The 15693-nt window shown below is 47.1% G+C and overlaps 1 protein-coding gene across 3 annotated transcripts in view; it reads right to left on the bottom strand.

Moving 5' to 3' along the window:
* Positions 1 to 15693, bottom strand: part of LOC118095329 (acid-sensing ion channel 2) — a 152206-nt gene that overhangs the window by 30570 nt on the left and 105943 nt on the right. For all 3 annotated transcript variants that reach the window (XR_009558458.1, XM_060281465.1, XM_060281466.1), the window contains exon 3: positions 9849 to 9976. Coding sequence is in view for 2 of the 3 variants with exons in the window: in XM_060281465.1 (XP_060137448.1) it covers positions 9849 to 9976 (128 nt within the window). In the remaining variant the exon portion in view is untranslated. The remainder of the gene's footprint in view (positions 1 to 9848; positions 9977 to 15693) is intronic.

The raw sequence follows: 15693 nt of genomic DNA, 5'->3' as shown, positions 1-15693 counted from the left end.
CTGAAGACACTGTAGCACCTCTAGACACCTGCCACTTATTTGGCTTCCCTGGGGGTGAGTTGAGGCAATGAACGAGTGATTTATTTATTTCTGAATACCGACAAGCAAACAGCAGCCCCTTACTCTGCCCACAATGGCCCAAGTCCCTGCCTCCCTGGCTACCCAAATCTTTCTCGAGATTGTTCATCCAATCCTATTCCAAAATCTCAGAGTGCTTTAACATTTAAAAGCAAATTCCAGGAGAGAATAATACAGGACTTCTAGTGCGTTTACATCCTACGTTTTAATTACTGCTCTGTTTTAACAGAACTGTTTTGGTGTGCATTTCAGTTATGGAGGCTTATATTTTAATGCTTCTGCAATTGGGTTTTTATTCTTCCAAACCGCTTAGATGCCTAACTGGGTATTAAGCGGCATATAAATAAATAAATAACTAAATCAGCAGCAACAGCAACCCACAGATAAATAAGGCAAAATTTCCCTGTAGAAATAATCCAGTATTAAGTACAACCCCACACTATCTTCTGAGCCCACATTAACATGGACCTTCTCTCACAGTCCTGGTGTCATATCTCTCTCATAACACCCCACCCATTTCTGCCCCTCCAGAGTTGAGGCCCTCTCTCTCTCTTTATCAAGTTATCTTAACTGCATGCTGTCCACAAACACGTGTAATGTGCCTCAATTCTTTTTTTTAAATTTTAATAAGGATGTTTAGCTTTGGGAGAGGGCTATTGGGTTAGGTCTCAGTCCCTGAGTTAGGCTGGGACAAGACCACCCAACGTGGTCCACTGCAGGCTCAGGTTCACAGCATGATCACACCAGCAAGTGGCGCTTTGGTCTAAACCACCGAGCCTCCTGAGCTTGCTGATCCTAAGGTCAGCAGTTCGAATCCACAAGACAGGATAAGCTCCTGTTGCTTTGTCCCAGCTCCTGCCAACCTAGCAGTTTGAAAGCATACCAGCATGAGTCGACAAATAAGTACCACTGGTGGGAAGGTAAACGGCATTTCTGTGCGCTCTGGCTATTGTCACGGTGTTCCATTGCGCCAGAAGCGGTTTAGTCATGCTGGCCACATGACCCAGAAAGTTGTCCGAGGACAAATGCCAGCTCCTTCGGCCTGAAAGCAGAGATGAGTGCCGCACCTCAAATTCCAATTTGACTGGACTTAACCATCCAGGGGTTCTTTATTTTTTAACCTAGCACCAGACAGTAATGCTGCTGACCTCAACTGAAGGTTTATAAGGCCTGGGCTCCCAGATTCCACCCCAACTCAGCTGCGGGTGTTTCCCAATAACCTTTTACTGTTGATGAATGCACTTGCTCCCAACGTACCCAAGTAGAGTGGTAAATAAAATAAAATAATAAACAACACTGGGCTCTTTCACCAAGCAGCTGCCTGAGCCTGGACCTTCTGTAGCTGATTCTCTCCCTCTGGCTTGATCAGAGGATCCTCTGCCAACAGGTGAGATAGGAAATAGCTTGGGAATGCTTCTGGGGCATCTCCTGGAGGCAGGCCTGGTCAGGGCTTCCCTTGGAAAAACCAGGGGTTTTCTGCAATTGGGGGGCTCGGTCTGCTCTCCTAGGTCCTCTGGCTCTGGGCAGTCTGTATGTCCAATGAAGTTATGTGCTGCCTTGGGCTGGGTCAGGAAAGCTTTCAATTAACAACAATCAACAATCGTGCCTTGGATTAACCTCATTGGCTACCATTGCGCAGGGCTCAGCATGACAACTATTTTGAGCTGAGAAGTGGTAGTGGTGAGGTGGTACTTAACCCTTTCCCCATCCACATTTCTCTGCACCAAGCTACCTTCCACAAGTGACTTCCCCCATCCCTGTGCTACGGGAAATTTCAACTGAGCACCTGCACATAGTGTACAGTAAGCTCCACATCCATAACACCCCCATGAAGAGTGTTCTCCTCACTTTCCCACACCCATTCACAGCACAATCTTTTCACCTGAGAGCGCTACTTCTCACTCTCTTCATTACATGCCACCCTTTTGTCATGATTTCAAGGTGGTTTAAAAACATCCTCTGTCCTACACATTACACCCAAACGTGTGTGTTACAGCCCAGAATTCAATTTTTTGAAAAAAGAAAGGAAGAGAATAAGCTTCTGGAGGGAGAAAGTGAGAGCGGAAGAGTGAGGCTGCTCTTTCCATGCTCCAAATAGCTCCTGTCTTGCTGCTCCTCTCTCCAACATTTCTATTGCAGTTACGTCCACAGCACATATTTAAAGCACAGGCCTTCCCCCAAGGAATCCTGGGAACTGCAGTTTAAGGGTACTGGGAACTGTAGGTCTGTAAGGGGTAAATTACAGTAGCCAGGATTATTTGAAGGAAGCCATGTGTTTTAAATGTGTGGCGTGGAGGCAACCTGTATGTTTTCAAGCTGGCGGGAGAAGGGGGGGGAGAGACTTGGAACAAGAAAATGACAGGCAACGAATGGATTAATCACCCTTCCTCCCTGCTTCTCCACTTTCAACTGCTCGCCCCCTCCTGAAGCTGCTTTTTCCAAAAACAGTAACAAGCATCAGGGATCTAATATGCATGTTCTGCATACCACTGTGCAATTAGCTCCTTCACAAGCGGCATGTTTCTGCTGTAGCCCATCATTCTTCTCCCCCATAGAGAGTTATGATTCTGATGCCTCTGAACACCAATTGCTGGGAACTGCAGGTGTTGTTGCACTCATGTCCTGCTTGCGGGCTTCCCATAGGCATGTGGTCAGCCACTGTGAGAGCAGGATGCTGAACCAGGCGGTCAATCAGCCCGATCCACCAGGAGCTTCTCTTATGTTGTTACGGCTTCTGCATGCTGCCATGCCTGGACCATAGAAGGGAGCTGTTTGCCTGTCACTCCCTTCTTCCCTCAAAGTTGCGAGCAGGCAGCCTCTGCCTTCTGCTCAGAAGTGAAATAATGGCGAGAAAATTGTGTTCGTTAATGAGACACCGGATGGGATCACACAAGAAGCGTTGCTTCGGCACTTGTTAAGGCATTCAAAAGCATCCTTGGCGCACCTCTCAGCGTGCCATTCAGGCTGTCATTCGCTGTGCCACAGAGCTATTCGAAAGTAAAGCAAGTTCCCTCTCCCTCTCTTCTAAGCATCTCCCAAAGAAGGCAGCTCACGAGGTTCTTTTGAATTTGCTCCCTTCACACCTCCTTCTCTATGGGGAATTTAACATAATGTGTCTTGGCAAAATCGGCTTTGCTGCAAAGACCAGAGACGGCCGGTTTATACAAGTTGCAAAATCAAAGTGGTGACCGGTTCTTGGATTGAATCACTGCAGGATGCAGTGGGGGTTGTGTGCCTGAATGTTCCCCCAACCCAAAATATCTCCCTGCAGATATAAATATAGCATGTCAGAGAATAGATTCATGGCCAAGATGTTATTTTTCCATGTACATTTTTCTTTCTTTCTTCTTTGCAGGATGCCATTCAAACTGCCCCAACCCAGTACACACCTTGAGATGATATAGTGTGAGAAAACAACATGATTCCATTCATAAACCAGGCACAGGCAAACTTGGCCCTCCAGATGTTTTGGGACTACAACTCCCATCATCCCTAGCTAACAGGACCAGTGGTCAGGGATGATGGGAGTTGCAGTCCCGAAACATCTGGAGGGCCAAGTTTGCCTGTGCCTGGTCTAACAGTTGGAGATGATGGATAATGGAGATGAGGATCACAAAGGAGCTTGAAACAGATGAAAGGCTCTCTGCCCCTGGTGCTGATGCAACACCTGTGGCCTGGTAGATGCTGTTGGACTCCCACTCCCACCAGCCCCAGCCAACATGGCCAATGCTCAGTAATGATGGGAGTTGGAGTTCAACAATACCTGGAGGGCTACAGCTTCTCCAAAGCTGCTTTGCTAAGAACATGGGAAGACCCCGCTGGACCAAGCCAGTGGCCCATCTAGCCCAGCATGCGGTTCTCACAGTGGCCAACTAGTTGCCTGTGAGAAGCCTGCAAGCAGGATTCGAGCACGAGAGCACTGTCCCCTCCCGTGGTTTCCAGCAACTGGTATTCAGAAACACTGCTGCCTCCAAATGTGAGTGGCTGGTAACATCGCTCCTTTTACCCAGCCCTTCCATTGCTGCTGCTTTCCCCAATCCCTGCTTCTCTGCCCTTCATTATGGTTCGTCCTGTGCCCCACAGCATCCTTGTGAACTGACAGGCAGCTGCTGCTGTCCTTCACTCCTCTTCCACCACCGCTGCCCTTGAGCTAATGGGGCAGCAGCAATGGCAGCTTCTCCTCCCCCTCTTTTTCTCACTGTGAGGAAGGGGGTCATTCCTCAAAGTGTGGAATGAGGGTGCAGGTGCCCTGGGGAGCCCCGCAGGAGCTGGGGCGGTGGAAGCCATTGGGTTAATGGGCTAGTGAGTGGATGTCTTGCATGCCCCCCCCCCATTATAATCTACCACCCTACTGCTTGAGGGAATTGCCTCAGTTTGCCTAATGGCCCCGAGTCTCCCTCTCTCTATCCATCTAGCGTCTTTGCTCTTTTCTTTCAAGTCCCTCCTCTCGAAGGACAATGCACACATTATATAAGGAAGGGGTGATGCCATGACCTCAGAGTCAAGACACAGAGTCAGAAGCTGCAGAGTCCCAGGCTAAAGAAACAGACCAAGTACAGTGGTACTTCAGGTTACAAACGCTTCAGGGTACAAACTCCGCTAACCCGGAAACAGTACCTCGGGTTAAGAACTTTGCTTCAGGATGAGAACAGAAATCGTGCTCTGGAGGCGCGGCGGCAGCAGGAGGCCCCATTAGCTAAAGTGGTACCTCAGGTTAAGAACAGTTTCAGGTTAAGAATGGACCTCCGGAACGAATTAAGTTCTTAACCAGAGGTACCACTGTATCTAACCCTGAGCCTGGTGCTGGTGAGCAGAGGTCACCCGGCAAGAGTGATGCCAGAGTGAGGCTTTGAACACTGGTCTACCCAGGTCCTGGTCTGGCCCTCTATAACCACTGCCCCACACCAGCTCTCATCTGCCCAATGTAGGCCTTCTGGACCAGAATCCCCATTTCCATTCTCCCCCCAAGAAGTAAGCCCACAGCATCCCAAGAACTTTTCCTTTTTTCCTCAGGCTCTGAACATTCACCAGGACGAGTCTCTGAGGCGCACTTCAGCCATCCTCCCCAATATTGCCACAGCATCTCTAACCTGTTGCTTAATTGAAGCCTCTTAAATTTTTATGGCCAAATTGGCAGAAATGGCTGCTTTAGGGAACATTTCATCTCTTTAACATGCCTGCCTTTGGCGGAATAACGAGGAGCAATAGAAGAAAGGTTTCCTGAGCCCAGGCGTTTGTTCCTTTTGTAACTGGTGTGGACAGTTTGCGTCCCCAACAAAGGATTTGTTTTGTTTTTGAGCAGGAGGCTTTTATCAGCATCCCTCCTTGCTCCAGCTGCTGCACGCCTGACAAAGTCACCTGCAAACGCCTGGAGGCCCTTCCAGTTGCTTTTATCAGGCAAGCCCCATGGGCTGCTTTGCTCGTGGTTTGTGGGTGGTGGGTTAGGAGCACTTAGCAAGGTTTAGCCACACACACACACACACACACACAGCTCCTCCTGTGTGGAAACTGTTTTGTCCTTTTCTCTCCCCCTCACCCCCTTGTTAGAAGTAATGAGGACAAGCTGTGCCAGGGACAGAGGAAAACAACAGCCTCCCACTGCATGCCAGACGCAGCCCTGACGCGACTTGCTCCTCGTTCTGCATGTCCCTGAGCTGGCCATGAGAAGACAGAGAAAGCCAGAAGCTCTTCAACGTGATATAGGTGCTGGAGAGAGTACACTGGAAACTTGGGGATATTTTCACATGAAGGTTACAGCAGTCTGCACCTACATTTCTTGAATTCTTCTTCTACATAATCATCATTATATCTCTTTATAACAAAAATGGAATGGTCAGAACGCTCATTCGTGTCACAGGTGCCTAACTTGTGCTTACTTCCTCCATGTGATCACATGACCATAAATAACGAGAGTCTCAAAGGCAGGGATGGGGAGCCTGTGGGCCTCCCTAGATGTCAGTGGACTCCAGCTCCCATCATCCCAGACCACCCTGACTGGGGCTGATGGGAGCTGAAGTACAACAACATCTGCAGCAGGGTGGTGCAACACAAGGCCTCGATTTTTTGGCGGTCCCCGGCAATATTTGATGCCCCCGCCAAAGGCTGCTTTCCCAAAGCTGGGTAAGTGAAGCACTGGGCTTTGGGACAGAGGTATGAGGGCTCTGACAAGGTCCTAGAGTCCTCCCTTCCTCCTTCCCAAAGCCTAATTAGTGCTTTCTCAGGTTTGGAAAGAAGGTGGGAGTGCTCTAAGACCCTGCCAGAGCCCCATGTCTCCTTCACAAAGCCCGGTATGTTGCTTAGCTGGCTTTGGGAGGGCAGCACAAGGGCTGGGGGTGTCAATATTTGGCCTTGTGCCCCCCCCCCCAACAAGGCAGTGTGAGTGCCAAAGAGCAGGAAACTCTTGAGAACTGCATCTCTGTGAGGGGACTAGGGGTCACAGAAGAATTCTCAGCACCCTTAACCAACTGAAGTTTCCAGGTTTTTTTTCCCTCGGAGCGGGGGAGGGGAGTTGTGGCTGTTCAAAGTGGTATGATGCTGCGTTAAATGTATAATGAAAAAGGGGTTTGGCCATTTCCTGCAACAGAGTCCAGCTTAAAGCTTTTCTCAAACATTCATAGCCTCATCTGCCATTGACTTTTCCTGGTGCCTCCTTCTTCCTTCTCTGCTCTCTTTGCCTGGAAAGCCTCCCCCACTGGAATCGCCCAGCCCCTGCACTGCCCCCCCCCCGTCCTTGTCCTGCTGTTTTCTTCTTCTCCTTCAAGTTCCGTGCCAAAGCCTTTCATGGATCATCTCAGCCCTCCCGCAATCTGCCTCTCCAGCTGCCCTATGATTGCCCACCCCTTTTCTTGTCTTGCAGGTGTGCCGTTTTCATCAATATGGCCATAAAGGTTTCCTCCAAGACAGAGAGGGACGCAACATTTCAACTTGACAGTTTTCACAGCGAATGTAATTGGTCCTAATTGGGACCAGAGTGATCTTACCTGCCCTCCAGACACATATATCCAAATGGTTATTATTAAAAATTTGCATGTGGATGAATGAATAAATGGTGTAGAATTCAACAGAGTTGGTTTCTCTCCCTCCCTCTCTGTCTCTATGTGTAAAACAAGTTTAGTGAAGAGGTGGTAAATTTACATTCACAGGTCTTGAGACTCAGAGGTTGGCTGTGGGCCCACAGCACCCAATACTGGGCGCATAGGGATAATTATGGGTTTGCAGGGGAGGGCCCTGGTAATATGGTGCCCTGTGCGGGCAAGAATCTGGAAGGATCCTAGGCTCTGGAAGGATCCTAGTAAGGGCTTGCTGCATAGCTGCCAAGTTATCCCTTTTTTAAAGGGATTTTCCCTTATGCTGAATAGGCTTCCTCGTGAGAAAAGGGGAAACTTGGCAGCTATGGCTTGCTTCCCAAAGTTGAGCAAGCCCTTACTAGGCTTTGGGAAGGAGGCTGGAAGGCACTCCCTTGGTTTGGCACCCTGTGCGAGGGAACCTGTCATAGAATCATAGAATCATAGAGTTGGAAGAGACCACAAGGGCCATCCAGTCCAACCCCCTGCAAGCAGGAAACACCATCAAAGCATTCTTGACATATGCCTGTCAAACCTCTGCTTAAAGACCTCCAAAGAAGGAGACTCCACCACACTCCTTAGTAGCAAATTCCACTGCCGAACAGCTCTTACTGTCAGGAAGTTCTTCCTAATGTTTAGGTGGAATCTTCTTTCTTGTAGCTTGAATCCATTGTTCCGTGTCCACTTCTCTGGAGCAGCAGAAAAGAACCTTTCTCCCTCCTCTATATGACATCCTTTTATATACAGTATTTGAACATGGCTATCATACCACCCAGGGCCGTCTTAAACGCCCCTGCCGCTGTGGTGCGCCAGATCTCTCCGGCGCCCTCCCGCCCCGTTTCCCAGCGCGGTGGGCGGGTGGGCACAGTGGCGGGCGGGTGGGCAGGCACAGCGCGATCTCTCCGGCGCCCTCCCGCCCCGTTTCCCAGTGCGGTGGGCGGGTGGGCGCAGCGCGGCTCCCACAGGCGCAGCTGCGCGGCGGACCGGCGGATCGGCCGGCCAGCGGGCGGGCGCAGCTCGCAGCGCCTTTCTGGCGGGCCGGCGCCATGGTGCCCTGCACCACCGGGGGTCTACCTAGAGCCGGGCCTGATACCCCCCCTTAACCTTCTCTTCTCCAGGCTAAACATACCCAGCTCCCTAAGCCGTTCCTCATAAGGCATTGTTTCCAGGCCTTTGACCATTTTGGTTGCCCTCTTCTGGACACGTTCCAGCTTGTCAGTATCCTTCTTGAACTGTGGTCCCCAGAACTGGACACAGTACTCCATCGCGCTGCCCTTAACCCGCATCTGCTGTTTGTAATTACACATCTGCTTCCGACAATACACACAGTGGTTGCAAAGTTTGTTAGCACTTCTAAGTAATTTCAGTTCACTGTACAGAATGCTTCACGGTCAGGATTGGACCATTCCTTATCCTCCACTTGAATCACTGAGCTCTTCTGATGGGGCATGTTTGGTGATCCCACATGTTCCTCAGGTTTGGCTGGCATTTACCTGGGATTGACCCTTAAGTGTGCTAGGACTGCCCTGCAGTAAAGCTCTTTGCCACCCTGCTTGCTTTCAGGCATCTTCTGGAACTGTGTTATTTAGGCAGGCCTCTCAAAGCCAAGATGCCAACCAGCTTTTGCCAATGTGTCAGATGCTTTTATTGTTGCAACTGTAGTATTGTGTTTTTTTAATTTTTCGGATGTATAATGCCTTGTGATATTTTATATGACAGCGTGATCTATAAACATGTAAATAAAAATTTAAAATAAACAAAACAGTTAAACATTTTGCCATCTGAGATGGGAACTCCAAATGACATCCCCTGCTGTTTCAGGGGAGTCGTGCAGAACTTCCTAAAGGATGGTAGTGACTCCCGGTCTGCCTGTTTTATTAAGCATTCATCCTGATTTATTCGCACCAAGTTTACAGGGAGGTTAGATGACAGTCAACTATTTATCTATTCTGTCTGCAGGGAGGTTAGATGACATTGTATCAATCAAATGTTATCCCACACTTTCAAGTGCATTTCCTGTCATTTTCCTTATGGCAAAAAAGTCAGATTGTGTGTTTGTGTGTTGCAACAGACCTTCATTTTAAATGTTAATTTTGTTATTGAAACCAGGTTAGCTTATGTCTACTCTCTTACACAGTTTTCCATGGACTGGGTTTTTTGTGTGTTTTTTTTTACTTATTGATATGTGGTTATTTCTTTCTTAACAAAAGAAAAATTATTCAAAAGTTACAATACAGCATTTTCAATGAATATATCCCCCCCATAGACACCTCTGTGATGATGATGATGATGGCATTAAAATATCCTGTTCTTTCTATGTAATTGTTTCTCATTTGCTTTGAATTGTTATTGTACATTTGATACAGTGTGAGTCGCTTTGGGCACAATTGAGTGGAAAAGTGGCATACAAATAAACTGAGGGCGGTGAGGAAGGATGATGAATTGCACAACCTGAATTTGTCGGTGTGTGGTTGAATCCCACTCAAAAACAGCAACAATTTGGAAGCATTCTAAGTCTCATCAGCCAGACCTCTCCCCCATTCTGCCACTGTCCATGCTACTAAAAGATCTCCCACTTCAAGTGGCCTTATGGATAGTATTCTCTCAAATGGCACCTAACCGAGGCAGCCTCAGCCTCTCCTCTCTTCACGGCTTTAGAGGGAATGACTACAGAATGCTGAAATGTATGAGAAAAGCGGGACTCACTCTTTGCTCTTGCGTGGCTACAAAAGTCTGGAACCCAGGCGCCACGCCAAACCCAAGTTCCTGAACAAACGGTGGCTCAGACTGACTGTGGATCTGGACTTTGACTCCTGCTTCAAATGTTGTTTCATCTGCAAAGAAAACGGGAAAACAGTTAATTAGTTGGGGACGATCTTGTGCTTTCAACACTCAAAAAGGCGATGAGCTTAATCACTACCATAATCAGCACCCCTGCCATCAGAAATGGCAATATCCAAAATCCAAACAGCAATTTTCCAAGCTAAGGAACTTCTTATGTAGCTGCTGGCTACATTTCTCTCTAATAGCTAGAGTCCACATATTCTTGTCCTGTAATGTCTTCCATTTCTGGGCCAATTTGGCCCAGAAATGGAAGACATTACAGGACAAGAATGTGTGGACTCTGGCTATCACAGAGGAAATAAAATTATACATTTCTAAGGGTAAGGAAGACTTGAATCATTTCTGTGCGATATTGCGGTGGGATTTCATCTCTTAGGTCTCAAATTCAGATATACAAAACTCTCTTCCCCCATCAAATTGTGAAATCTGGCTTCCATCATGTGTTTTGCTGCTTTTATTCTTCTATATTATCTGCTCTTTATTTATTTGGAAACACAACCTTTGCATTGCTCCTATGTTTTGTAACTTTAGGTTTTGTCATTTATTTGCATTTATTATTTCTTGTTAATAAAATGATTTTTTTTCCAAAAACAAAAACAAAAAACCACACTCGAAATGTTGTGAGTTAATCAACACCATTATCATCCCTGACATCAGAAATGTTAATATCCAAAATCAGGCAGGGGGTATGTTTCAGGCCTCCAGGACACTCAAGTGTTACTGACCTTAAAGCTACTATCCTTGAATAAAGGCAAGTCAAAGGGAAGCTGCAGCATGAAACTGTTGAATTACAATTCCATCAACAGGTTCCATGCTAAAATTGGTGAACTGAATCAGAACAGAGGTTTCCTTTCGCAACACATGTGTCAATGCAACCTGGGGTTTCCCCAGCTTACCTTGCAAATAGCAGAAAGTGAAGCAGAGGAAACCCTGGACATGACAACTTCACATCATGCATCTTTTTCACTAGACATTACCAAGTAAACATGGTTATTAGCCTTTATTCACACATCCTTTCCCCATTCCACCACCACCACCACCAATTTGTCTGGTTGGAGCATTAGTCATTCTTCTCAAAATTCACTAAGCTGTGATTTGTACATAAAACTTCCCAAAATTGGTCTCAGCCTTAACTTTTTGCAGAATTGTGTGTGTGTGTTAGTGTAGATTTCATGTCATGCTTTTGGATTTGGAGGAAGATTTTTTTTTAATGCCTGCATTCACCTCTTGCAGTCCCCCAAGTTGCTCAGCTGTCTCCCTGCATTGCAGATGGCAGAGTTGTGCAAGCGACGCCACAGTTTCTATTTCACATTCTGGCAACAAAGATCCATGTTTTTTAAAACCCTTTTCCAGATCAATGTTTGTTCAAACCCCCTTGACACCCAGCCTGTTTCTCATTTGGATAATTCCAGCAGCGTGCTCACGAAATGCAGCAATGAGCTGGCTGTGGTGGTGGGTGGGTGGGTGCAAGTTCTCCACCACTAAACTTCCTTCTAAAAAGGCTTTTGCAGATGTGGCACAGAGGACAGCCTATTAAAACATAACCTTTTCAGACTCTGCCTTTCTGTCTCAAAAAAGCACAAAAACAGCTCAAAGATAAATAGGACATGGACACACACACAACAATAACACTCCCTTATGTAATGCTAAACAGCCTCTCCAGGAACCTGTTGCTTCCATGAACATGATCTGCCAGCTGGTGGGATTTCTTTTTGGGGGGGGGGGGTAGGTTTTCAGTCAATCAGGGGGGTCAAGCTGATCAGTGACAGCTGGCTTGGAATCTAAGCCCTGTCTGAGCAATACTTTTTGCAACCAGGCCGATCCTTCTGTTGAAAGTCTCACTCCGCATGCATTTGTAAAAGGCGATACACCTTTTCACTCAGGCTGGCAAAAGCCTGACTGTTAAGACACATGAATTTATCATTACAGCTTGCCATCATTATTTTTTCATGGTGTTATTATGGCTCTCCAGTGTGCAAACATATAAATATTAAAGCCTGAGCCCATCCGTTAGTCAGCCGAGGAAAACTGTTGTGAGGCATAAGGATGAAGCATAGGAGAGGTCCAAGCAAAGGAAAGGAGAAAACTGGGATGAATGGATGAAGCTGTGAGTGCTTTCCTTCAAATCTGGGATGTGTCAAGGCTTCAGTAAGGGGCCTGTTTTTCCCCTCCGCCACACCAGGATTCAGCCATGGCACATTTAACAAGATAAAATTAGCTTACGTGCAGAGTGCATTCACCCCACAGCACTGTGAAATTACACCTTAACTCCAAACATTTTTTTGGAAATGGGGAGGGGCTTTCACATCACACTGAAACGAGGATGTCAACCCCATACTTCCAAGGAAGGTGAAGCGGAGAAGCCAAAGCAATGCCACCAAGCCTCACTCCAACTGCATTTCAATGCTTCCCTTTGAGTTGGCAACTGCGGGAAGAAGTCCAGAACTAGGAGAGGGCTCATTTAGATTGTGAGCTTGCAAACAGCAGCCTGGTTATTTTTTATTTATGTATGGTGTCTAATAAACACGGGGATCGTTGCAAATGATAAATAACAAAGATGACAATGACAACTTAGTTAACGTCCCAGAAAGACAAAGTGTCAATTCCCTCGTGAATCTTCCATGCTCTGTTGCTCCCATTTCCTTTCAATGGTGCTGGTGCAAGAGGAAGAACGTTCTCAAAGGATTGTGCTCTCTTGGGTCAAATCTGCCTCTTGCTCTGCTGCCCTTAGGAGAAGATGTGAGCTGAAATGGAGAAGGCATGTTTCAAGCACACAAAATGTGCTCTCTCCTTTGACAGGTTGGGGTTTTTTTTTTTGGCACTCCTTTGTGAAAGGAATCGAAGCTGTTTACAAGCGGGCATCCTGTCGGTGGAGAGAACTGGGCTAGCGCTCTGTCAACCTGATGCCTAGCTGAGGCAGAAGGTGACTGGGGCGTGCATTTGGGTGCAGTGATGGCACCAACCTAGATGGCTTTAAAAGAGGATTGGGTGAATTCATGGAGAATTAGACAATCAGCGGCTACTAGCCATGATAGCTATGCTCTGCCTCCACAGTTCAGGGCAGCAGTGCTTCTGAATACCAGTTGCTGGAAACCACAGGAGAGGCAGAACGCTCTTGTGCTTGAATCCTGCTTGCAGGTTTCCCATAGGCACCTGGTCAACTGCTGTGAGAACAGGATGCTGGACTAGATGGGCCACTGCCCTGATCCGGCAGGGCTCGTCTTATGTTCTTAATACATGCATGCCTATCTAAATGTGGATGCCACCCATCCTCACAGCATTACTTGCCTAATAGGATTCACACCTTTACCCCCATCGAGCCCCTGCTGGTCGATCAGAGTGATGCATGAGCATCAAGGCCAAAGGGTTCCCAATCAGTGCTGGAAGCCATCAGCACAGCATGACAAAACAAGGAGAACTGGCGTGGTTGCCTGGTCAATGGGGAGGCATTCAAAGGAGGGAAAGGCAACAGGTAGGTTTTCTTTGCTATCAAGGATATCATCACACAACTAAATAGGTGGCCCTTTGAGACATCATGGTCACTATGGGAGTCATGATTGGCTGGGATCACACGGTCCAGAAATCCTTTCACGCACAGCCAAAAATGACACTGAAGTAACAGCAGATTGTGAATAAAGGGGCTGTTTAAATATGGGCACAAAAATACGCAAAAGGGTAGAGGGCAGTGTTCTTGTCCGGGCAGTGATCTCAGTTGGGTGAGGTTCTAGCATGGGCAGAGAGGGGGCTGCAAGGAATGAATTCAAGTCCCAAGAAGGGGAGCAATGTACATTCAAGCAACTCCAAGTTCCGGTTCTGGTAAGCCTGTCAGATTTCAATAAAGCCAAGTTAAGCAAAGAGGAGGTCAGCATCTAGTGAGGCAATATCCAAGCAAAACTGATAGCATCACAGAAAGCTCCACAAGAAGCCCAGGCTGAAGAGTCACATGAGCAGAGATAAGTTGGCTAAAATGTCAGTGAGGCCTTGTAGGGCTTCCAAGACAGAGGACCAGACAGCCATGGGCTGCAGAATCTCTCTTTTTAGAAAATTAAGTACGGCAAGGGACAGACTCAAAGATCTCCATTGGAGACCAATTGGAGACCAATTTGATGTTCACTTAGAAAGAACATATTGACTTGTGGCCAAGGCAGCAGATTTGGGCACATGTACTACTATCATGGTGGGGAGGATCTGTCACCCTTTTACATCCTTATTTGCAGCTGGCTGGTCAGCAACTGGGGTGGCAGTAATGCAACACTGAAAAAACAGGTGATCGTTGGGGAGGTCAATGATATAGGTCAGGCACTCCCAAACTTTGGCCCTCCAGATGTTTTGGACTACAATTCCCATCATCCCTGACCACTGGTCCTCTTAGCTAGGGATCATGGGAGCTGTAGGCCAAAACATCTGGAGGGCCACAGTTTGGGGATGCCTGATATAGGTAATAGCATCACTAGACTGCTAGTGTACATAACACACACACGCACACACAACTGGCCCCATCTGATGTAAGCTAAGAAATTGAAGGCAAGGCCAGCCTTCATCTTCTCTGCTTCAAGCCACATTGTAAAGTGAAGCTGTGATTCCTGACTCCCTGAGTAACAGAAGGTGTCGCAACTAACTGCATTACGCATGCCAGCTATTTTTAGCTGAGCAGATTGCTCTCACAGCCAAAATCCAGAGGCCATATGCCTCGAGGTGTATTATTAAAAAGCACATTATGTAATATCTAGGACAGGAAAGGTGCTGTCCCTGGAGCCTTATGGATAACTCACAAACCACAGTAAAAAAAAGTCAACCTTGTGGCATCATGCCCATCTTGCCAGAAACCAACATGGCAATTATGGAGACATACAGAGGGGACAGATGGATACCATCTCCCTGAAGTCCTTGACTTGGTGCTGTTGCCCATGAACAGGAGTGTGGGAAGTGCGCTGGGGAAAGGCTTTTCAACTTTTCATGGGAACACCCCAAGCTCACTGAGAGAAGGCTGATGTGTGAAATGCAACTACTGTATGTGATTTTGCATTCTCTTTGCTTCCCGCAAGCCTGGAACTCCCTCCCAGAATGCTCCTTTCAAATCCCCACTTTAAGATCTACCTCTTCTGTGAAAAATCTTTGGCTTAGCCCCTTAACCCCTATCCCCAAATGAAATCCAAGCAAAGCATAACTGCACAAGCTCTCATGCGCCCCTTGGCCACCTGCTTCTCTCCCATTCTCCTTGCCCTGTTGAAATTTGGATTGTAAGCTCCTCGGCGTAGGGAGGGTGCTGTGCCTTTTCACATAGGCCAGTTGAGCATCTAGTTGTTGAAAGTGTAGTGTCTCAAAGTGCTGAGGTTCAATATAGTGCGTATAATTCAGCCGAAGTTAAGAACTGTGAAGCATCACTGATTTCAACTGGAAAACTAAGCATAGGCTTAAACTTGCTAAGTTGAAATCAATGGTGCTTGGTTTTGCCTGAATTGTGCACATTGTATAGATAAACAAATACTGGATTTCATTTCACAGCTCCTTCAGTGCAGGCACCGGATCTATTGAAAGGTATGTCCCAACAGCTCTTTTGTGTAAACAGTGCACCATCTAGTCCTTGAATCATGAGGCAACACCACTCAAATGGGCTCCTATTGACTTTTTGTGTAATGTGCACCCTAAAACAAATAATCTTTGCCAATATAAGGACTACTTCACTTCAATTTCAGCTCTCCAACAA

The sequence above is a fragment of the Zootoca vivipara genome, chromosome 13 (assembly GCF_963506605.1).
Source record: "Zootoca vivipara chromosome 13, rZooViv1.1, whole genome shotgun sequence".
Classification (NCBI taxonomy): Eukaryota; Metazoa; Chordata; class Lepidosauria; order Squamata; family Lacertidae; genus Zootoca; species Zootoca vivipara.
Note: the sequence above shows the minus strand (reverse complement) of the source record. Positions and strands in the feature narration are given on the sequence as shown.